This window comes from Dermacentor albipictus, chromosome 9, assembly GCF_038994185.2.
Source record: "Dermacentor albipictus isolate Rhodes 1998 colony chromosome 9, USDA_Dalb.pri_finalv2, whole genome shotgun sequence".
In the NCBI taxonomy this organism is placed as follows: Eukaryota; Metazoa; Arthropoda; class Arachnida; order Ixodida; family Ixodidae; genus Dermacentor; species Dermacentor albipictus.
The window spans coordinates 121177162-121200568 of record NC_091829.1 but is presented as its reverse complement, the minus strand read 5'-3'; the positions used below and the strand labels follow the sequence as shown (position 1 = coordinate 121200568).

The 23407-nt window shown below is 46.0% G+C and overlaps 1 protein-coding gene across 1 annotated transcript in view; it reads left to right on the top strand.

The window, feature by feature from the left end:
* Positions 1-22186, top strand: part of LOC135912598 (WASH complex subunit 2-like) — a 278899-nt gene extending 256713 nt beyond the window's left edge. Inside the window, exons 26-29 of the mRNA XM_065445097.2 lie at positions 821-950; positions 1389-1447; positions 19663-19825; positions 21983-22186. Coding sequence (XP_065301169.2) covers positions 821-950; positions 1389-1447; positions 19663-19825; positions 21983-22113 — 483 coding nt within the window. The 3' untranslated portion in view covers positions 22114-22186. The remainder of the gene's footprint in view (positions 1-820; positions 951-1388; positions 1448-19662; positions 19826-21982) is intronic.
* The last annotated feature ends 1221 nt before the right edge of the window (positions 22187-23407 follow it).

Sequence of the window (23407 nt, the reverse complement as noted above, 5' to 3'; positions counted from 1 at the left end):
AAAGTCGTATAGAGAGGTTGATTGTACTCTTCGGATTTCTCGATTACCTGATTGATGACATGCATGTGATTCATTGTAGCATAACCCTTCCTGAAACTAGCCTGTTCTCCTGGTTGACTGAGTTCGAGTGATGCCCTTATCTTATTGGAAATTATCTTGGTGAATATTTTATACAATACTGAAAGTAAGCTAATGGGCCTATAATTGTTCAATTCTTTAACGTCTCCCTTTTAGTGGATGTTGACATTCTTCATACTTTGGAATTGTCTGGAGGACTTGCCTCCTCCGAAACTTACTTCAGAGCAGTGGGAGGCTGTGCTGCTCAACTCCAACCCAGCAATACAACTCCATGCCGTCGAGCAGGCCAAAGAGGTCGCCGAGAGCCAGGGACTCCCGGCCACTTAGTGCGACCAACAACCCACCATCTTCCAACCTTCCCCCAATTAATAAAGTCTTCCATCCATCCATCCATTCACTCCAGTTCTCTGAGACCCTTGAAGACAGTTCGTATAAATGACCACTAGTTTTTCAAGCATTATGTCTCCTACATCTTTCATTAAACTGACTGGTAGTCCATCTTCTCCTGCCACTTCTCACCGTTTCATGTTTTGCAAAGCCCTTCAGACTTCATTGCTAGTTATAGAAAGAGCCTTTGTAACCTGTTCATTACTACTTCACATTGAGGGATTGTAGCTGCTCTGGGTACTGTACAGGTCAGTGCAGAATTATTCCGCTGTTTTTACTGTATCTTTGAAATTGCTGATATTACCCTGTTTATCTTTCAGTGCATACATCTTGGCTTGTTGTATTTTGAATGCAGGCACCATTTAGTGAGAGCATCTTTGATGATGACAGAGAAGACGACCTCTTTGCCGTGTGTGCAGATCGCTTCCACCAGCATGTCACCCCTCATCAGGAGCACAGGTCGTTTGATGCAGTCTTTGGAGCAGGTTTGTTTATTGTTTGCAGTAAATGAAGTTATGAGTAGCAAGGGCATCAGTGTATACATAAGTCAAGTGCGGTGCTGACCAGCTGCGCACTGACTTGATCTGCTGATGTAGAATGCATTTTAGGTTTCCGAGTTTTAGCAGGTGCATTATATGCCGGTTTCTATCAGCACTTTGTGCCTCATGCTTCCTTCATTATTCCGTTCACGCAATGCGTCATTTGCCTTGACTGCTGTAGTTCATGCTACAGCATGGCATTGCTAAATTAAGAGCGTAAACTACTGGCACACAAGCTAAGGAACAAGCTTGTGTTCTGGTAGTTCGCGCTTTGAGTTGAGTCACCCATTTTTCACTTTTGAGCATGGCATTGCTGACTTTTCTCTGTCCATCTGGGCATGCAGAGCATACACAAGAAATCACTGGCTTCTGTTTCATTTCCAGGAGACACTGTGCCTCACTGGAGTGAAGATTGTTTGTCAACAAACACTGCAGCAAATTCAGTAAGGAGCCCTTTTTTTTTTAAGGCTGGCATTGTCCACGAGTTGAATTTTGTGTATGCATGTGTGCGTGCATATGTGTGTGTGTGTGTGGTGCAACAATTTGGAAGGCAATTCAACCTCCAGTTGAAATCGATGAAAAACTGTCTTCCTGCGCGAGTTTGGGGTAAGAATGGGGAAGATAATTTATTCTGAGAGGCTCGCAACCTCTCAAACGACAGCATTAGTGTCTTCAACCAGTCACAGTAGCATCCCAACAACCTCTCAAAATGCTAGATGTCACGAGGAAAGAATGCAACAATGCTTTTCTTACCTTTGGCACCAACCAATACCTCTGGGTACCACTACTAGTGCCATCATTACTCCATGTGCAGTGGTACCAGCAATATGATACCACTCTGGTACCAATAGTAACAATACCACTGGGAGGACTGGTACCACCAGTAGCAGATATACTTTGGGATGAGTGCACATTTTTAAACGGCAATATCTCTGGCATTGACGTATGAAAGATGCTAGAAATATACGTGATACATAAAATTGGGAGTAACGCCAAGAATGGAGAAGCAATCAGGCAGGTGGAGACTATTAGAGTGCTAGGACTTCTCCTGCAAGCGAATGGATCTAATTGCAGGATGATACAACATATCTCTAACAAGTCAGAAGAAGTCATTAGGCTTCTGCGTAGAATTACTAACAGGCATAAGGGACTAGGAGAAGACAGTGCCATAAGATTGGTACATGCATTCGCCTTTTGCCGCTTCTCGTACGTGGCAGGCATGCTACAATGGACACAGGCTGATAAGAACAAGCTAAACGCTTTAATCAGACGACTTATAAAAACTGCACTAGGACTTCCCATCAGTACGGCCAATGATAGCTTATCGCACCTAGGGCTGCATAACACACTAGAAGAGATAGCTGAGGCTCAACAGGAGGCCCACCAGGAGAGACTAATGGGGACATGACCTGGGAGGGCACTACTTAAAGAAATTGGCATAGAAATTAACAACCACACCAACGAAGAAGAATTAACAGAATCGCAAGCAGGACTATGAGAAACAATGAAGACGACCCCATTCCCTAGGAATGTGAACCCGACACATAACCTCGATAGACAGAAGGCAAGGGCAAAGGCACTCCTTCAAGACATAGATCAACATAAGCAGCAGGTGGTGTTCGTTGACGCTGCCTGGGTTGAAAATAAGGATGCGGATACCGCCATTGTTGTAGACACTCAAGGTAACATACGGGATGCCATCACTGTCTATACCAAGGACCCAACAGTAGCAGAACAAGTAGCAATCGCCTTAGCCATCCGGGCTAATCGGTGGACACATATTTACAGCGACTGTAGAACAGCCATACGCAACTTTACTACCGGATATGTGACATGGATAGCAACAAAATTACTAGAGAAGGTCAACAGTGAGAGGATTGAAATCCGCTGGTTTTCGGCACATCTGGGGGTGGTGGACGGAGCTCGGAGAAACCTCAATGAGGTGGCAAATGAAGCAGCACGAGGGCTTTCTAGCCGTGCTCTTCAAGACCGAGCAACTGACGCTCCACCCGGGGAACACAGGGATCGACTATTAACATATAACGAAATCACGAAGCACTATTATTTAAGCAGAAGGGAATACCCATTGGCACACGGTAAGCTTTGCAGAGCCCAAGCTGTCACATTACGTTTGCTACAGACAAGAACATACCCAAGTCCAGATTTTATTAACAGGATCTATCCGGAGAGGGAAACTCAAACCAATTGTAATAAGTGCAATGGCATCATTACTCTTGACCGCATTCTTTGGCACTGCCGCACGGTCTTCACAGACTGTGACAAGGAACAAGAATGGTGGCGGCAAATGCTACACGGTGAATCACTCTCTGACCAATTACGGGCAGTCCAGAAGGCCCGTGATGTGGCTGAAGGGCTTGGCCTGACGGTCCCAAAGTGAAAGCGGCCCGCGTCAACCTAGGGTTGACCTTCAGGACCCAGTAAAGTTCTTCATACCATACCAAGAAAGACTGTCCTCAGCAAAGTTTGTGCTCAATAAGCAATTCTGTGTGATTTTTTCAGGACAACTTATACAAGTAAGCAAGTTAGGTATTTGAGGTTTTTGCTGCTTCTGTAAAAAAAAAAAAGTTACTATTCTTGCTTCTGAGTCCTGGCTCATTTTGCCAAAGAAACATCAGTTTTCACCTGCATCGCCATCCTCAAACCTGTTTCGATCACTATTAGTGCCAATAAAACCTCATTTAAGTAATAAAACAGAAGTGACAGTGCCAGTGGGTATTTCACATATCAGACAATCAAAAATTGTCTCAAAGCATGCATGTAAAGCATTTGATCCTTTTGGAATTGAGCTAGGAAGTACAAGAGAATACATGCCAGCAGTGACAAGAATAGGGACAATTGTGCTGGATAAGTGACAATGAGAGACCGCAACGCAATTGATTCCAAAGAGGAAGACGCGCATGTGGTGGTGAGCTGTGGTGCGGCGCATGAGGAGAAGGTGCTGCAAGATTTGATCGGGACAGATCAGATGCAACGGGTTCAATCAGAAGAGACATCCGGCAAATCACCCCGGGCGGCTACCGATCTTCTCAAGCGCCTGTCCCTGCTGCTTCCAGCCAGACGTACTGGTTGGTGTGTATGGGCACACCAACCTGGTACATTCGGCCGCAGCCTGTCTGTTGTAGTCCCGGTCTTGAAGGCGAGCGTAGTTGGCTACCTGGTCCACCCTGTCATTATTACGGCCCTGTACCATGAGTGATCTACTTTCCTAGGTATACTTTGTGGCGCAAAATACATTTCTGGAAAAGGGACAGAAGAAAGGGAGAAAGGGAAAGGGAAGGGAGACTCCCTTTCTTCTGTCCCTTTTCCAGAAATGTATTTTGCGCCACAAAGTATACTTAGGAAATCTAAGCACCAACTTGCCCAAGAAGAAGTCCTTTTGGAGTGATCTACTTGACAGCCACCGAAAAACTTTGCATAGGGCTAGGCTATAAACTGAAGAGGCGCTCGTTATAGCTAAAGGCTCAATCACACTGACTTGAGGCAGTCATGCGACCATTTGCAACTGTCAACCAAAAAACGACTGAAAGCAACCAATGCTCACACCAGCGAGTGCGACTAGCCTGTCGCCATCTGCTCACAATTGCGTCGCCACATAAAATAAGTATCAGCGTATACAAACGCCCTGCTCCCGCACGTCTGATTGGTTCAGCAGTTTTGCAACTGCGGTCACACAACTGAAAAATGTAGCAGCAAGCAACTATTCTAAAATAGTCGCTTTTCGAGAAAAGCGACCATTTGAGACCATTTGTGGCTGTTTGCAACCATTTGCAACTAGTCACTTTGCAAACAACTTGGTCATGCGATCAGTGTCGGTGTCACTGGTGCGAATGAGCTTTAACTGACCTGTGTAGATTCAAGTAGAATAATAGGTCACTGCTAGCTGTTAAACTGTAGTGACTATGTGTTTGTGAGTGTGATGTGCTGCCCAAAACACTCTTATTGTGATGGCAATTACATTATTACGATATCATCGAGCGATGCTCAAAGGACGAGCCGCCGCAAGAACGACGACGAAGTGGGTCTGTGCCCTTGACGCGGGCGAGTGTTGGCCTGGTGGTCTGGCTCCAGTGTAAATACCCTGTATATAGCCTCTTTCATCTGTGTTTTTCCACACGTAACATTCTGGTGGAGGTCAGCGATCCCCGTCCTCACCACGGAACTCCGGAGTGGTCGATACATTGAGCTTGTCACCATGCCTCCTGGTGACAAGACAGCCTCTGCAATGGCTTTGGCTTGTCCGACTGCTCCAATCATCATGGCTGCCCAACATCGCTATCGCAACCCTTGTGTGTTGTCTGGCCTGGAGGGAGAGAACGTTGACGAATGGATCAAGCTCTATGAACATGCCAGTGCTAATAACTGGTGGGATCCAACGATCATGCTCGCCAATGTCATCTTTTATCTCGGCGGCACCTCACGCGTGTAGCACCAAACGCGTGATGACAAGATAAACAGTTGGGACAGTTTCAAAGAAAAGCTCAGGGAACTGTTCGGCGACCCCATTGGGCGCAAGGCTGCCGCGAGAAAGGCTCTTGCGTCTCGTGTTCAGACATCTACAGAGCCATACGTTTCATACATCCTCGACGTCTTGGCTCTCTGCCGCAAAGCTGACGATATGATGTCTGAAGCAGATAAAGTGCCGCATGTGCTAAGAGGCATCGCCGACGATGCTTTCAATTTGCTTGTTTTTGGTCACGTCTAGACTATCGACGCCATCATCAAAGAATGCCATTGCCTTGAACAAGCTAAGAGCCGCCGTATCACACATCACATCACGCGGCTACCCAACACTGCTGCTACGTCGACATGTGAGGGTCGACCGCGTCAGACCACCCCCTGTGATGATGTAAACCGTAGTGTTCGCCGCGAGCTCGAGGCTGCCTGTTTGCCAGCTTTCTCCGCGATGCCTCTCGATCCACCAGCAACCACGATTGCGCTGATTCAGGCCATTGTCCGACAGGAATTTCAGAACATGGGTCTCAACTCCGTGTGTTCCTTGTCTCAACTCAGCGTTCCCCAGTTCTCTAGCGGCCCTCCTCGTCCTCGGCAGTCCTTTTCCGCCACATCTCGCCACAACCCGTCCGATTGGCATACCCCTGATGACAAGTTGATCTGCTTTCACTGCTGTCGCATCGGCCACGCCGCTCGTCACTGCCGCAACCGATGGCCACCACCTCCTCAAACATACAGCGCCGCTTATTGCCGCACCTTTGGACCTTCCGTTCCCTATACCACCCGCCACGAATCCACTGCCGCTGATGCTCCTGCTCCGAACCTTCGGTACAGCCGCTCTCCCTGACCTCGACGCCATCAGTCTCGTTCGCCCCAATCCCGTCGCTTCTCTCCGTCACCTATCGCCTCCCGGATACAGCCAGAAAACTAGGCACTGCAGCTTCTGGAGGTGAAGCTGCGTTGTCCACCCTGCCTTCAAATCCTCTGCTCACGTTACACACGAAAACCTTCTTGACGTTGACGTTGATGGCCATCCTGTCATGGCACTCATCGATACAGGTGCACATCTTTCTATTATGAGTGCTACCTTCCGACGACAACTGAACAAGCTCCTCACCCCAGTGTCGGCAGGCGTCGTCCGCGTTGCGGATGGCGGTACTGTGCGTATCATCGGCATGCGTACGGCACGTGTCGGCATCGCCGGCCGCCACACTCCTGTCCTCTTCACCGTGATTGCTCATTGCCCCCATGACCTCACCCTCGGCCTCGATTTTCTCTCCGCGCATTCTGCTCTTATTGACCGCTCTGCTAGTACCCTTTGCCTTGAGTTGCTGATTCTCGCAGAACCTTCTGACACACCCCAGTGCCGCTTACGTCCCACCGGTTTTCTTCGCCTGCAGCCAAAGTCAATAGCCTACACTGAACTGTTGTCTTTCCCACCAGTTCCTGATGGCGAGTACCTCGTCACTCCTCTGCCTGACATTCTAATAAGGTATGACGTTACAGTGCCTCACAGTATACTTACTATTACTGCGAATCGCAATCGCATGCATATCTTAACTTTGGATTGGCAAAGCAAATTCTACCGCAAGGTATTTGCCTTGCCACCGTTAATTATCTCGGTGACCAATACGTGGCAGCGTTATTGACCAATGATTCTCGCGAGTTTAGCAGGCCCCTCGCGCCATCCTCGGGTGCCAATCCCAATATAAAGAAAATGGTTGCGACGGACCTGTCCTCGGCGCAGGCTGAAGAGCTTTGCCAAGTATTATCGTCCTACCGAGATATTTTCGACATTGACGATCGCCCTTTAGGCCAGACACTCGCGGTCAAGCACCGTATTCTTACTGGCGATGCTACGCCTATTCACCGACGACCGTATCGAGTTTCTGCATCGGAACGCTGAGTAATTCAAAATGAAGTGAACAAAATGCTAGATAAAAACATCATTGAGCCTTCATCAAGTCCCTGGGCATCACCTGTAGTGCTGGTTAAGAAGGATGGCACGTGGCGCTTCTGTGTAGCCTACCGCCATCTGAACAACATTACTAAGAAGGATGTCTACCAGCTCCCACGTATAGATGACGCACTTGACTGCCTCCACGGTTCCAGCTACTTTTTCTCTTCTATTGATCTTCGTTCTGGATACTGGCAGATTGCTGTTGACTATATGGACAGGGAAAAAACTGCGTTCATCACACCTGATGGCCTAAACCAACTTAAAGTAATGCCGTTTGGATTATGCAACGCCCCTGCCACCTTTGAGTGTATGATGGACTCCTTGCTCTGTGGTTTCAAATGGTCCACATGTCTCTGCTACCTCGACGACGTCACCGTCTTCTCGCCCACGTTCGACACTCACCTTGAGCGTCTAACAGCTATACGTCATGTATTTCGAAAGGCGAAGCTGCAACTTAACTCGTCGAAATGTCGTTTTGGCCGCCGCCAAATTACTGTTCTGGGCCACCTCGTTCATGCTTCCAGAGTACAGCCTGATCCCGACAAAACTCGCACTGTCCGAGACTTTCCGGTTCCCAAGACAGCCACAGACGTTCGAAGTTTTGTCAGGCTATGCTCGTACTTTTGTCGTTTTGTTCAAGATCTTGCGGCAATTGCTAGACCCCTCGCTAACTTTTGAAGAAAGGCGTACGATTCTCGTGGGGTACTGCAGAAGCCGGCGCATTCTCTCGTCTCGTCACTCTTCTCTCCTCACTACCCATTCTCGCCCACTTCGACCCTGAGGCCCCTACAGAATTGTGTACAGATGCCAGCGGTCATGGCGTAGGTGCCATCTTAGGCCAGCATCAGCGTGGCCAGGATCGCGTTATTGCTTATGCGAGCCGCCTCCTCGCACCATCGGAGCACAACTATTCCATTACGGAACGAGAATGTCTGGGTTGTTGCGAAGTTCCGGCCTTACCTCTACGGTCGCCCTTTTTCCGTAGTCACTGACCATCATACTCTCTGCTGGCTCTCATCCCTAAAAGATCCCACAGGCCGGCTTCGCCGATGGGCTTTGAGACTACAAGAATTTTCATATTCCATGGTTTACAAGTCTGGCCGCCTGCACCAAGACTCTGACAGCTTGTCGCGTTACCCTGTTGACGACCCTGACTCCTCCAATATTACCAGTGCTGCTTGTTTATTCTCTGTGTCACAGCTGCTTCATTTCGCATACGAGCAATGTCGTGACGCCTACATCAGAGCGCTCATCGACCATTTTGAACACTCTCCGGCCTACGCCACTCTACGTCTCTTCGTCCTCCACGATGGTACTCTGTACCGTTGTAACCTTCATCCAGACGGCTCTGAGTTCCTACTTGTCATATCTGAACAACTCCGCCCAGCCGTTCTAGAAGAGCTCCACGACGCACCAACGGCAGGACACCTCGGCGTGTCTCGAACCTATGACCATGTACGTTGCCGTTATTTTTGGCCGGGCCTTGCCCGTTCCATATGACGTTACATCACCGCTTGTGAACTTTGCCAACGACGCAAGAAGCCTTCCCAGATGCCCGCTGGTTACCTGCAGCCGCGCTCGACATCCCTGCCAAGCCCTTCCATCATGTTGGCTTAGACCTTCTCGTCCCATTTCCGGAATCTACATCAGGAAACGAGTGGGTTGCTGTCGTGGCGGACTACGCTGTAACCCGCACTCTTCCGACCAGTTGCGCAACTGATGTTGCGGACTTCCTCCTGCATGATATCATTTTGATGATTCATGGTGCTCCGCGTCAATTGCTAACAGACCGTGGCCGTACATTCTTAGCCAAAGTCATTGACGTCATCATGCATGCCTGCTCAATACAGCATAAATTTACCACCTCCTACCACCCTCAAACGAACAGCGTCACTGAGTGTTTAAACTGCACCCTTACAGACATGCTATCTAAATACGTTTCAGACGACCACCGTGACTGGGACCAGGCTCTACCTTGCATTACCTTTGCGTATAACTCTTCCCGCCTCGAAACTGTTGGCTTTTCGCCTTTTTACCTCTTGTATGGCCGTGAACCGGCGCTACCACTGGACACTGTGCTTCCGTCCACCACAGCTTCAACTAGCGCTTATGCCCGTGATGCTATCGCCCATGCTGACCATGCTCGCCAACTTGCGCGCACTTGTCTACAAGTCTCTCAAAGCAAACAAAAGCAACACTACGACCTCCATCACCGTGATGTCCATTTTGTGCCCAGCGCCCTCGTGTTGCTTTGGTCACCATCGCGCAAAGTTGGCCTTTGTGAAAAACTGCTTTCCTGCTACACAGGCCCATATTGTATGCTTTGCCAAGTAACCGATGTCACCTACGAAATCGCTCTAGCCACGCCTACTACGTCCTCCGCTGTGACAACCAGTGACATTGTCCACGTCGTCCGACTCAAACCCTACAACTCTCCACACGCCTTGGATATTTAACAGCACCTTGACGGCACTTTTGCCGCCGGGGGGTAGTATTATGATATCATCGAGCGATGCTCAAGGGACGAGTCGCCGCGAGGACGACGACGAAGTGGGTCTGTGCCCTTGGCACGGGCGAGTGTCGGCCTGGTGGTCTGGCTTCAGTGTAAATACCGTGTATATAACCTGTTTCATCTGTGTTTTTCCACACGTACCAATATAAACACTCCAGGCAAATTTCTGCCGTCTATGCCGCCATGATATTCCGTATAAAGTCGAAGGGTGATGTATGCTGTATAGTCGAACCCACTTTTCACAATATTCAAGTGCCACGAAAATTCCATTGTTATAACCGATAATTGTTATAACTGGGTTGCATGAAAAAATCAAAATAGGGGAATGGCAGAGCTAATATGACAAGACTATATAGGTGTCACAGACCGGCGCCAACCATGTTATATATAGATTTCTTTAGAGTGCGTTTTTCGGGCATCCCGTTCCGAGTCTACGGGAGGAGGCCGCGAGGGAGGGCGGAGAGGACTGCCCGTGGTCAAGGGGCATCTGGAGACGCAGTCGGCTTTGTGAGCCGCGCAAGCGGCTGTTCTTCGGAGGCGGCTTCGCTGTCCCCTTCAACGGAGTCGGGGCTTGGCCGCGGTGTAAGATTACCAGAGTGGAGCAGGCAGAGCGCATGGTGAGGAGAGTTGTGCGCCCTGTGTCCACTGTTCGGTCGCTTCCACTGGTCGGGATCGCGGAGACGGCCGGGCCATAAATCGACAGTGCGCATGCTGTCTTCGGTGGCGCCGAGAAAAAAACGCCCGTAAATAACCGCTGGGCACAGCACTGTTTTTCACCAGCGCCTTCCCTCCGCCAGCTCGTTAGCAGTTCGGTGGGAAGGGGGACAGTCGGTTGGAAATAGGCAGCGAAGAAGGTTGTATGAGTTTCTGCGGCGTGCGGGGCCGAATTCCTGACGGCGAGGCGCGCGCTTCATCGCACCGGGCCCGCCGCCTTCGAGCCATCGCCGCAACGACTGCCACACGAGCTGTCCCCGTTCTTCGCCACGCTCCGATATGGTCTGTCCACCGGCTTGTCCTCTTCTTCTTTCTTCTGTTAACTCTCAACTTCTTTGTTTACTGTTGTTGTAACCCTGCCTGATTATGGTGTGTTCTGGTCGTGTTTCCAATTGTGTGTGCTTCTCGCCAATTTTGTTCGTTCCTACTTTGAATTCTTTGTTCCCTTATTGTCCTTGATCAGTTTTGTGTATGATTAAATGCTTTGTTATCCCCCTTCAACGAGTTGCTTCGTGATTGCCGACGCACCGATACACGGGTGCCTTGCTCGGGCTGACCAACCCTGAATAAATAAATGTACAAAAACCTCTCGCTTGTAGGCCGGGGCAAAGCGTAAAGCGGACCCCTGTGCTCCGTCGGCTTGCGCCTGGCAGCCGGATCGGCGAGCGAGGTGTAAGTTTTTGTGACAATAGGCAGGGAGGCCAGTGCCCCTTCCCACCGCCTGGCTGCTGATTGTGCTCACTCGTTTAACTGCTTCCTTGGTGCTCTGGTGCTCTGGTGCTCTGCTTCCTTGGTGCCCGGACAGGCCGCCATTGGAATATGAACCTGGCAACGTTTAACGCTAGAACGTTATCTAGTGAGGCAAGTCTAGCAGTGCTATTGGAGGAATTAGAGGGCAGTAAATGGGATATAATAGGGCTCAGTGAAGTTAGGAGGCCAAAAGAAGCATATACAGTGCTAAAAAGCGGGCACGTCCTGTGCTACTGGGGCTTAGCGAAGAAAAGAGAACTAGAAGTCAGATTCCTGATTAATAAGAATATAGCTGGTAACATACAGGAATTCTATAGCATTAACGAAAGGGTGGCAGGTCTTGTTGTTGAACTTAATAAGAGATACAAAATGAAGATTGTACAGGTCTGCGCCCCTACATCCAGTCATGATGACCAGGAAGTCGAAAGCTTCTGTGAAGACGTGGAATCAGCGATGGGTAGAGTGAAAACTAAATACACTATACTAGTGGGCGACTTTAATGCCAAGGTAGGCAAGAAGCAGGCTGGAGACAAGGCAGTGGGGGAATATGGCATAGGCACTAAGAATAGCAGGGGCAAGTTATTAGTAGAGTTTGCGGAACAGAATAACATGAGGATAATGAATACCTTCTTCCGCAAGCGGGATAGGCGAAAGTGGACGTGGAGGAACCCGAACGGCGAGACTAGAAATGAAATAGACTTCATACTCTGCGCTAACCCTGGCATAATACAAGATGTGGACGTGCTCGGCAATGTGCGCTGCAGTGACCACAGGATGGTAAGAACTCGAATTAGCCTAGACTTGAGGAGGGAACGGAAGAAACTGGTACATAAGAAGCCAATCAATGAGTTAGCGGTGAGAGGGAAAATAGAGGAATTCCAAATCAAGCTACAGAACAGGTATTCGGCTTTAACTCAGGAAGAGGACCTTACTGTTGAAGCAATGAACGACAATCTTGTGGGCATCATTAAGGAGTGTGCAATGGAAGTCGGTGATAACTCCGTTAGACAGGATACCAGTAAACTATCGCAGGAGACGAAAGATCTGATCAAGAAACGCCAATGTATGAAAGCCTCTAACCCTACAGCTAGAATAGAACTGGCAGAATTGTCGAAGTTAATCAAGAAGCGTAAGACAGCTGACATAAGGAAGTATAATATGGATAGAATTGAACATGCTCTCAGGAACGGAGGAAGCCTAAAAACAGTGAAGAAGAAACTAGGAATTTGCAAGAATCAGATGTATGCGTTAAGAGACAAAGCCGGCAATATCATTACTAATATGGATGAGATAGTACAAGTGGCTGAGGAGTTCTATAGAGATTTATACAGTACCAGTGCCACCCACGACGATAATGGAAGAGAAAATAGTCTAGAGGAATTTGAAATCCCAGTGAAATCCCAAAGGTAACGCCGGAAGAAGTAAAGAAAGCCTTGGGAGATATGCAAAGGGGGAAGGCAGCAGGGGAGGATCAGGTAACAGCAGATTTGTGGTGGGCAGATTGTTGAAGGATGGTGGGCAGATTGTTCTAGAGAAACTGGCCACCCTGTATACGCAATGCCTCATGACCTCGAGCGTACCGGAATCTTGGAAGAACGCTAACATAATCCTAATCCATAAGAAAGGGGACGCCAAAGACTTGAAAAATTATAGACCGATCAGCTTACTGTCCGTTGCCTACAAACTATTTACTAAGGTAATCGCAAATAGAATAAGGAACACCTTAGACTTCTGCCAAGCAAAGGACCAGGCAGGATTCCGTAAAGGCTACTCAACAATAGATCATATTCACACTATCAATCAGGTGATAGAGAAATGTGCGGAATATAACCAACCCCTATATATAGCTTTCATTGATTACGAGAAAGCGTTTGATTCTGTCGAAACCTCAGCAGTCATGGAGGCATTACGGAATCAGGGTGTAGACGAGCTGTATGTAAAGATACTGAATGATATCTATAGCGGCTCCACAGCCACCGTAGTCCTCCATAAAGAAAGCAACAAAATCCCAATGAAGAAAGGCGTCAGACAGGGAGATACGATCTCTCCAATGCTATTCACAGCGTGTTTACAGGAGGTATTCAGAGACCTGGATTGGGAAGAATTGGGGATAAAAGTTGATGGAGAATACCTTAGCAATTTGCGATTCGCTGATGATATTGCCTTGCTTAGTAACTCAGGAGACCAATTGCAATGCATGCTCACTGACCTGGAGAGGCAAAGCAGAAGGGTGGGTCTGAAAATTAATCTGCAGAAAACTAAAGTAATGTTTAACAGTCTCGGAAGAGAACATCAGTTTACGATAGGTAGCGAGGCACTGGAAGTGGTAAGGGAATACATCTACTTAGGGCATGTAGTGACGGCGGATCCGGATCATGAGACCAAAATAATCAGAAGAATAAGAATGGGCTGGGGTGGGTTTGGCGGGCATTCTCAGATCATGAACAGCAGGTTGCCATTATCCCTCAAGAGAAAAGTGTATAATAGCTGTATCTTACCAGTACTCACCTACGGGGCAGAAACCTGGAGGCTTAAGAAAAAGGTTCTACTCAAATTGAGGACGACGCAACGAGCTATGGAAAGAAGAACGATAGGTGTAACGTTAAGGGATAAGAAAAGAGCAGATTGGGTGAGGGAGCAAACGCAAGTTAATGACATCTTAGTCGAAATCAAGAAAAAGAAATGGGCATGGGCAGGACATGTAATGAGGAGGGAGGATAACCGATGGTCATTAAGGGCTACGGATTGGATCCCAAGGGAAGGGAAGCATAGCAGGGGGCGGCAGAAGGTTAGGTGGGCGGATGAGATTAAGAAGTTTGCAGGGACGGCATGGCCACAATTAGTACATGGACGGGGTTGTTGGAGAAGTATGGGAGGGGCCTTTGCGCTGCAGTGGGCGTAACCAGGCTGATGATGATGATAATGATGGTGCTCTGATCGCATGTAACAAGCCGTGGCTGCTGGCAGTAAAGAATGGCGCTGCTCTAACAACTGCAAAGAGGTTTCATGGGTGGCAAGCAATATGCGAGCACTGCCGAGGCATCACTTTGGTGGCCCCAAAAGGGGCCTTTTAAAGATTGCGAGAAGGCTGCCGCGACATCCTGTCAGGTTGAGAAATCCAGAAGAAACGCTGAGGAGAGATCACCACAAGCATCTTACCATGTGCTTGTCACTGGCTTGCACGAGAAAAGCCTATGTCCGTCAGCCATGCATGCTTTACGCGAAGCTTGCCGACATCCTTCTCCAAGGCGTTTGAGTGCTCCACATAGTGCAACCACATAGTGCATAGTTCCTTTCAAAAACAAAGCCCTGGAGGGACTAAATCATGCCGGGCATCCTCTGAGGACAACGTTGAGGCAGCCTGCCCTACCGCATCATTGCTGCCATCATCGTCATCGCTATTCAATGCAAGTATGTTTGCGCCAATCATCTCGTCAATTAGAAGCACTTAGTTTTAAAATCTATAGCCATGCACTTTTTTTTCACCGGCAACGGTGTGCATTGCCGATAATCAGCGGATGGATCAGCCATGTTCCATTTCGATGGTGAGTCAAGCGAAGTTGAGAAACCGCGTGGCCAGGAACGACTTGACACAATCAACAAAAACGAATGCGAGTGATTAAGCTGTTCGTAGAACTGCACTGAATTAGGAGTCAGCGAGCAACATGCAAGCAATCTGCTCGTGGCGCAGTTGGCGCAGTCCATTTGTGTTACAGAGGGTGGGGCGGCGTAGAGCTATTTGCACAGCCCATTCCTGTTCGGAGGGGTGGAAGGGCGACAGGAGAGAGCCACACAGAGATGGCTAGAAAATGAGCGCGCGGCGGCTGTTGAAACAGCGGCCCATCGTGCAGCGGCTCGAATTTCTCGTTTTCTTTTTTCCTTTTCAAGGATTTCACATTTCACTACCTTTCGGCTCGGACACCCAGCGGCCAGGCATCATCATTATAATCGATAATGCAGCGTCGGGGCATTGTAGTAAGCAGGTTATTTCACCATGGAAAACATACAAAATGTTGATGGTGCAGTAGCTTCTCACTGTTATAACTGATATATTGTTAAAACCAGTATCGTTATAAGTGGTTTCAACTGTATATGCGAGTGAAAGGATGCGAGGGTGATCCGATGATGGTGGCTCCATCTTGTGTGTGCAAGGGAGGAAAGTAGGGAGGGAGCCTTTAAGCTCCCCGCACCTCAACACACGCCATAAGCGCTGGCCACCTATGGCTCGTTTAGCAAACACAAACAACTTTTCATCAATATTTTTCATTAACACGCCCTTTATACATAGGTCCTGGTGTTCCTGCCTGTGGCAAAGTTAAGGCACAAAACTGATTTCAAGGAAGAAAGCAATGTAGATAAAGAAATGTAAAGCAGAACATGGGCAGGCACTGTATCTCTGTATTATTGGCTGGTTTGCTTTGCTGACAGAGCTGCATATGTTGTCCTTGCCCATCAACCTTTTTTCTCGCATTCGTCAAGGACTGAAAACATAATATTGAAAAGAAAGGCAACATTTCTCAAAAATGACTATCCTGACCTTCCTCTAGTTTGTTTGCTCCTGTCAGACTTCTTGTACGAGTCTTTCTCTGTTTTGTGATAATGTTTTCATAATAATGCTCTCATAGCATCGCTCGATTTATGTGTGGACACAGAGAAAGGAAATCTGTGGGATCTGTTACTGTATATGCCATTAAAAGGCAAAAAACCCTTTCCCTCAAGAAGCTATGGCCTTGCACCCCCTCCCCCCCATAAACATCATCATTTACTATTACCTTAAAAGGCCCCTGCTTGAGGTATTACATAAGGGAGGGAAGGGGTAGTACATTTACAGAATACACTAAAATTGGTCATAAGAAGCCAACAAACAAATACGCCAAGGACAACACAGGGGAAATTACTTGTACTTACTAACTGAATTAAAGAAATTATAAATTAATGGAAATGAAATCGGATGAAAAAACAACTTTCCGTAGGTGGGGAACGATGCCACGTCTTCGCATTACACACTTGCGATGCTCTACCAATTGAGCTACCATGGCCTCGTTCTCCCACCCACTTTCTAGGGTATTTTATGTGCTACTACTAGAACTAACCCTGGGAGTGTTAGCCAGCTTTCATTCTGCTTTTATTTCCATTAATTTATGATTTTTTTTTAATTGAGTTAGTAAGTACGAGTAACATCCCCTGTGTTGTCCTGGGTATCTTTGTTTGTTGGCTTCTTATGCTATAATTAATAAATATCGGGGCCCTCATTTAACCCCTTTTCTTCTCTTTCACTAAAATTGGTCAGTAATACAAAGTGGGGAAAAATGTGAGAAGTCATTGAATGAATAAAAATCAGTCAAAAAACAGCAGTATACACATGGTCAAATAGGGATCACTAAGACATGATAGAAAAAGAATATTACACAGTATACACATGGCGGAGCAAAAGACAATTCATGAACGCTTGGTACAGAGAAGCATGATTGAAACAAACAAAAACACGGGTGAACTGTAGTTAATACAAGGATTACATAGGTTGTGTGGATAATAAATCACAAAATTTTACATGATCACGTTTGAGGACGATCAATTCGGGAAGTTTATTCCATTCCGCTATCGCAGTAGGCAAGAATGAGTTATTAAAGGCATTAGTAGAACGGTCAAGGCGCTGAACGCTCAATGAATTGAAAAGACGACGAGAAGTATGGATCGGTGGGAGACGGAGCATTCTATGCAAATGCGGAAATCTGTCATATATTCTGTGAAATAAACAGAGCAGGGCACGATGACGGTATGCCAGAGAAACGAGACTGAGGAACTTCTTTATTTTACTGATGTTGCGCTTGTAGTCATAATTAGAACATAAAAATCATGCTGCACGGTTTTGGACTGCTTCAATGACGTTAGGGAAGTAAATTTGATGGGGTTTCCAAATGCATGTAACATATTCAAGCTTTATGCATGCATTTGTTTCGTAGGCCAGTTGTCTAACAGAAGGTGGTGACAGATAGATTTCTTCTGATGAATCTCAGTGACCTCAACACATCTGCTGCAACCCTTATCAGGTGTTCTGCCCTGGTTGGTTTTGTCGTAATTAAGACGCCAAGGTATCAATATTCCTGTACTTGCAATACCTGTGTTGAGTGCAACGAGTATGTATAAATGGAGTTAAAGCGTTTTCAAGACTCGTGCATAAGTTTGCATTTTGAAACATTAAGCTTCATCATCCACTCTGAGCACGAGTTTTCAATTAGGTTTAAGTCATTCTTTAAGTCATTCAATTAGGTTTAAGTCACCATTAGCAGATACGTTTATTAACAGCTGTAGCACATGAGTACGCATATCGCGCATCCTCCTCTTTACGTCTCGTGCAGCCATCATTTGTATACAGCTTCGACAGATTACAACGATAGCGATACTAACCATGTCGCTCAGCGTTTTGCTTAAATGGCCCATTGTGGCGCAATTTCTGTTACAGGAACTCTGTGTGCCAGTGTCCGCAGGCTTTCTGGGCAATCGCAGATCGATAGTGACAGTCACATGACGCTAGGAATCGCAGGGGCAGCTCTTGTCACACTTGTCGTTCAGTAGCGAAATACTTTTAGAATGTATCAATCAGATCACGACACTTGGCTAGCTAGGCTTGTTATCTCATTGCATTAAGCCCAGACCACACATATGCCCTCTGACATTGGCGTCAGTCATCACCTGATGTTGGGTAAGGCAACTATTCGTGCTTGCTGCAAGGTACAAAGGAAGGAAATTCTGCTGAACGCACGTGCCCAGTCTGTGTGCGCACAGTGCTGTTCAGCCTGACGGTGCGAAAATTCCAGTGGCCTTCCCCTTGGGACACTCGTGAATTTCACAAACTGAAGTTGTCCTCCGTGTCAGTGCTACTACTATCATCCAAATACGCATGCACAGATGTGTCAGAAATGGTAGAAATCTGACATTTCATGGAGGAGCAGTGCGCAATGTCAATTCCGTCTTGGAAACTAAAAGCGCTCATCACCTTGTTTAGGCCTCAGCTCCGTAGGCACTTCAAAAATTCCCGCACAGTGGAGAAAGGAAAAAGAAAAGCAAAACTGAAGCAAGAATTACTGTATAATCCATCAAACATAATTAATCATTCAAGAGTGCTCGGAGAGCAGTAAAATAGGAATTTGCTACCATCTACGTATAGCGGGTTATCCATGAGAATATAGGCATGGGCAGGAAAGTGTTAAAAAGCTATTCAAAGATACCATGGAAGCCACTAGACTGGACAAGCTCAGAAATTTTGTCAAGCGATAGCACTAGTTCTCCACTTTAAGGGTGGTCTCATTTTTTAATTTTTGGTTGATATTCATATAGCATTGGCATGTGCGTTCCGACATCTGTGTGCCTTGAAGCAGCATGGTGGATGCATTTCTCATGTCAGATTCCGATGAAACCTGGTAAACAAATCCATTGTAGCAGTGCAAAGTGTAAAGTACAATAAGGGGGGAAAATGTGACCGTACGGAAGTGTGTGAAATGTGCAGTGCTGCTATTCACATTCCAGAGTGTTTCAAGCTTTTCAACACAAAAATACATCTGCGACTAGCATTTAGCATTCTCAACTGAAATGTACTGCTTCATAATTAAAATAAAGCTTTTTGTTAGCATTTTTCAGCATTTATTTCTACAGAGCATTATATGACAAACACGACAGCAGAGGTTTGAGCAGTGCGCATACCGGGCAAAAATTATGGGAATGGAGGGCCGTGCAGCTCTTTGATAGCCAGTGGGTTAAAATATCAAAATATTCATTCTATCCACAGCTGAGTAGAGAATAGAATGTTTAACTTAATAAAATAACTTGTAATAATTTAAATAATTTCCTATCATTACATAAATACCACCTTATGTGCCTTCCTGCATTAAACTTCATGCCTGGCTTGATGCTTCTGCCTGTTTGCATAAAATGTTCATTATGTCCTGTATTACTGTTTTATACATTATTACTGATACCTTTACCATTTGCTTTATGCTTCTGAATAAGTGCAAATAACATTGTAGACAATTTGTTCCTTTCATACCAGCTCATTTTTCTTATATGTTTGTCTCTGCCCTTCCTGCCATGGGATTGGCAGCATGTATGAATTATATAAGTAATATAGTCATGGCTGCACTATAGGTAAACCATTACAAACAAGCGTCTTGTTGTCATCTCTGTGTAGCTTATCCATGAATCACTGCAAGTTTTAATTTGAGCATAATAAATAGCTGAATGAATGAATGCAGGATGCCCAGGCTCCATCACAGGAGACATCAAAAAAAGTTTCCAACAGCATCTTCGATGACGATGATGATGATGATGACATTTTCGTTTCCAAGCCTGGAAAGTCTGGCAACTCTGCATTGTCTTCTCAAGCCAAGCGGAATACATTGTTCAGCGATGACACTGGTTTGTATTCTTCATGTTATCGTTATTAGATTTACTGTAACCTTTGCATGACTCATTTCATGTTTAAACCGTTGTCACTGCACTTTGGGTGCTGTATTCCTGCAAAGTGCATCTAGTTTTCTTAATTAGTATTTATGAATTTTCATGTCATTGCAATGTTTCTTTGGTGAGTAGACCATATATAAGTATAGCTTGGCGTGAACAAGGAAGGACGGAAGGGAACAAGGGGAGCGCCAACTTTCAACTGTTTAATCTCTGTTGCATAACATGCAACATATACACGCAGGCAAATGCACGCTATACAAAAACAGCTTCAATCGCACAACACCCTAATCACAGCTTGCTATCAAAAAACCCTCTTTCCACATGAAAAGGTAAAACTGATGTGTCTATAATACAAGACGAACGTCAGTCTTTAAATGAAACGCCTCTAACAATTCACATGCCGTGGTGTCCTTGCTTGTTTCCAGAATGCATATCTTGTCCAGTCGCGGCTCACACGAATGTCAGTAATTGCAGTGCTTAGGCAAATGTGCTCTGTCTTTACCTTTCAGCGACAGCTCATGTTCCCGCGCATGCTCATTTACACATCGCCCATTCTGGCTGACATATGTCCTACCGCAAGACAGCGAAAACTCGTACACCACTCCAGTATACAGTTTGTGTGCAGCATGGCGTGTACTTTAAAACAGCCATGTTTCTTGCTCCCATCAGAAAGAGTGCGAAGACACAGGTGGGCGAGCTTGTGCGGCGCAAAGAATAGGACTGACACCCCAAGTCTGTCTGCAACCTTCTTTAAGTTGTGAGTTACATGGTGCATATATGGTAAGACCTCTGGCCTCACCATTCTCTGCGCTTGCTCAACCCTTCTCCTGTGTTCATCACTCTTGAATTTCTGAAGGAGTGACTCGGCAACGGCAGTAATGAGCGCGGGGAGAAATCCAGCATAAGACAGTAGAACCAATTGATTTTTGAAGCTTTCCTGCATTGCGTGAGGCACGACCATACAAGACTGGAATCAAGGCATTGTTTAGCAATGGCTCTCTTAACTGTCTTGGAATGTGCCGACTCATATGGCAGTAATTCCTTTGTTGTCAGGAACATGATGATTTCTCTTCTTAAGTCACAGCAAAATGGTTCTTTCGCTGTCTACCATTGTGACACCACGAACCAAACCACATGGGCATTGGACCCATCCACATGTAGCCCTGTGCAACTTAGCCATGTCTGGGGAAAAGGAAATCCTGGGGGTTGAGCCGATTTCAGATGTTCGGACCTTTAAGGTCCCCCGACGGAGGCAACACACCTCTTTGGCCTCTGCTTCACATGGATGGTACCTCCAGACTGACCCACCTAGAGGAAATGACCTTTTCCTATCCTTCTCTTCAATCTTTTTTTTTTTCTTTCTCTCTTGCCTTTTCATCTTTCCTGTCTTCTTTACGCTTCTTCTCACTTCCGAATTTCCAGGTGGCAAAATTTGACATTCTGTATCACATTCAATCTTGGATATATACAGCAGAACCTCATTGATACGTTCCCATTACGTACATTTTCCCGACACCAACATTCACAATCGAGAACACAAAAATGGCCGAGTAGAGTTATTCTTAATTTTTGCCAGTTCATACGTTCATGCAAAACAGGATTTTATGGCTAACTTAGCACTCTGTTATCTCTTCGGTCTGCTTTGTGGTCCTTGCATTGTTATTAAAACATTAAAGTTACCATTGGACTGTACGGACATTCCTTCACACATGCCACAGTGGCTTAGCAGCTATGGTGTTGCGCTGCTAAACACGAGGTAACAGGATAAAATCCTGGCTGCGGTGGCCATGTTTTAATGGGGCCAGAAGGCAAAAACGCTTGTCCCATGCAGTGGGCACGTTAAAGATCTGCTGGTGGTCAAAAATCCGGAGTCGCCCACTATGGCATGCCTCATAATCAAATCATGTTTTTGTCACACAAAACCCCAGAATTCATTAATTCGCTCCTTTACTTTATTTTTGCTATACAACCGAGGGAACAGAAATACCAAGGAAGTAATGCCAGCAGGACACCACTGCATTAGTGTTCTTTTGCACTCCCAGCTATATGGTGGTCAATAGGGAAGAAATGCATGTGGTCAGGTGCCAACTATTTATATGTTGCTCGTTTCAGATGACATTTTTAGCTCCAAGCCAACAACTGTCAGTACAATGGAGAAGAAAGGTACCCAGCCTGCCACAAGAAAGAGTCTGCCTAGGACCGCCAACTTCAAAGATCCACTTCTTGGAGACATCAGTGATTAATAAGTTTCATTGTTGTTGATTATTTACCTCGGCTGCAATTTTCTAATATATTCTGTAGCATTGGTGCCCTTGATTTTTGTCTGGGAGCCTACTTCCTCTGTTGCAAACAAGCTATTAACATAGTATCTCGTAAACTGACCTTTGAAAGTTGGATCAGTACGCCTCAAAATATCTTGTCATACTTGCAGCCATTTCAATGTCACACGTTTTATACTGTGTTCTTCATAGGCAGGGCAACTGACACAATGACTTGGAGAGCTTTTCCTGTTGCAGTGATACTGCAATTTCACAAACAGTTTCAATCCCAGGCATCATATACCTTACACTGTCGTGCTGGATTAGGGCATAGTTCCCCATCCTCCTGAGGTGCTCTTTTTTTGGGTCTATATAGTAAGTTTGATACTTGAGACTTTATATGTAAATAGTGCATGAAAATAGAGAAATTCTGTTGTTTGGCGCCCACTACTTTTTAAGAGCAGAAATTTAGTTTACCTTGGCTGTCTATGTAAAGGGCTTAAAGTTGCCCCTCAGGGCAGCGACCAATATAGCACACACACACTTACACATGCTCGTATATGTATATATATATATATATGTTATAACGGGGCATTTGCGATCAACACTCTTTATATAAAGACTGACAGTTGCAGCAAGCGAACTGAAAATGGCAGAAGCCACCGCAAGCTTGCTTGTTCCTTTAACTCGAGCTTCTGAATTGTCACCTTTTCTGTGTCAGCAGTGCACTCATTTTCCACGAGTAGTGCCAGTCTTCATTACAATATATATATATATATATATATATATATATATATATATATATATATATATATATATAAAACGTCTTGATTTCTCTTGCAGCAGAGCAGGCACATAGTGACGCTGCCCTGCAGTTTAACTGTGCAAGCAGTTGAACTAGCCAGGCTGTTAAAAGAAAAAAGAAAAAACACTGCAAGGTTTGAGTGTACGATATACGGTGTGTGGTCGTGAACCTTTAACGGCTTAGCTAATGTTAGCTAAGACACTGTATATAACTGAGGCGACAAGCAAAACTAATGAGTTTGGGAACTGCTTAGACCAGTTCTTAGTCGGCACTTGTGTTGTGTTTTTGTGTTTCCTTGTGTCCATCTCGATTGCACCGCACCTTTTTAATGCTTAGACTGCTGCCTTATGGGTCACTTTTTGTTTACTTTATTGGCGCTGAAAAAGCCAACTTATCATAGAATTAAATGTCTTTGGGTATAAATAAATACATTATTCTGAGAGTACATTGGGCATTCACTTAATGTGCAGATTC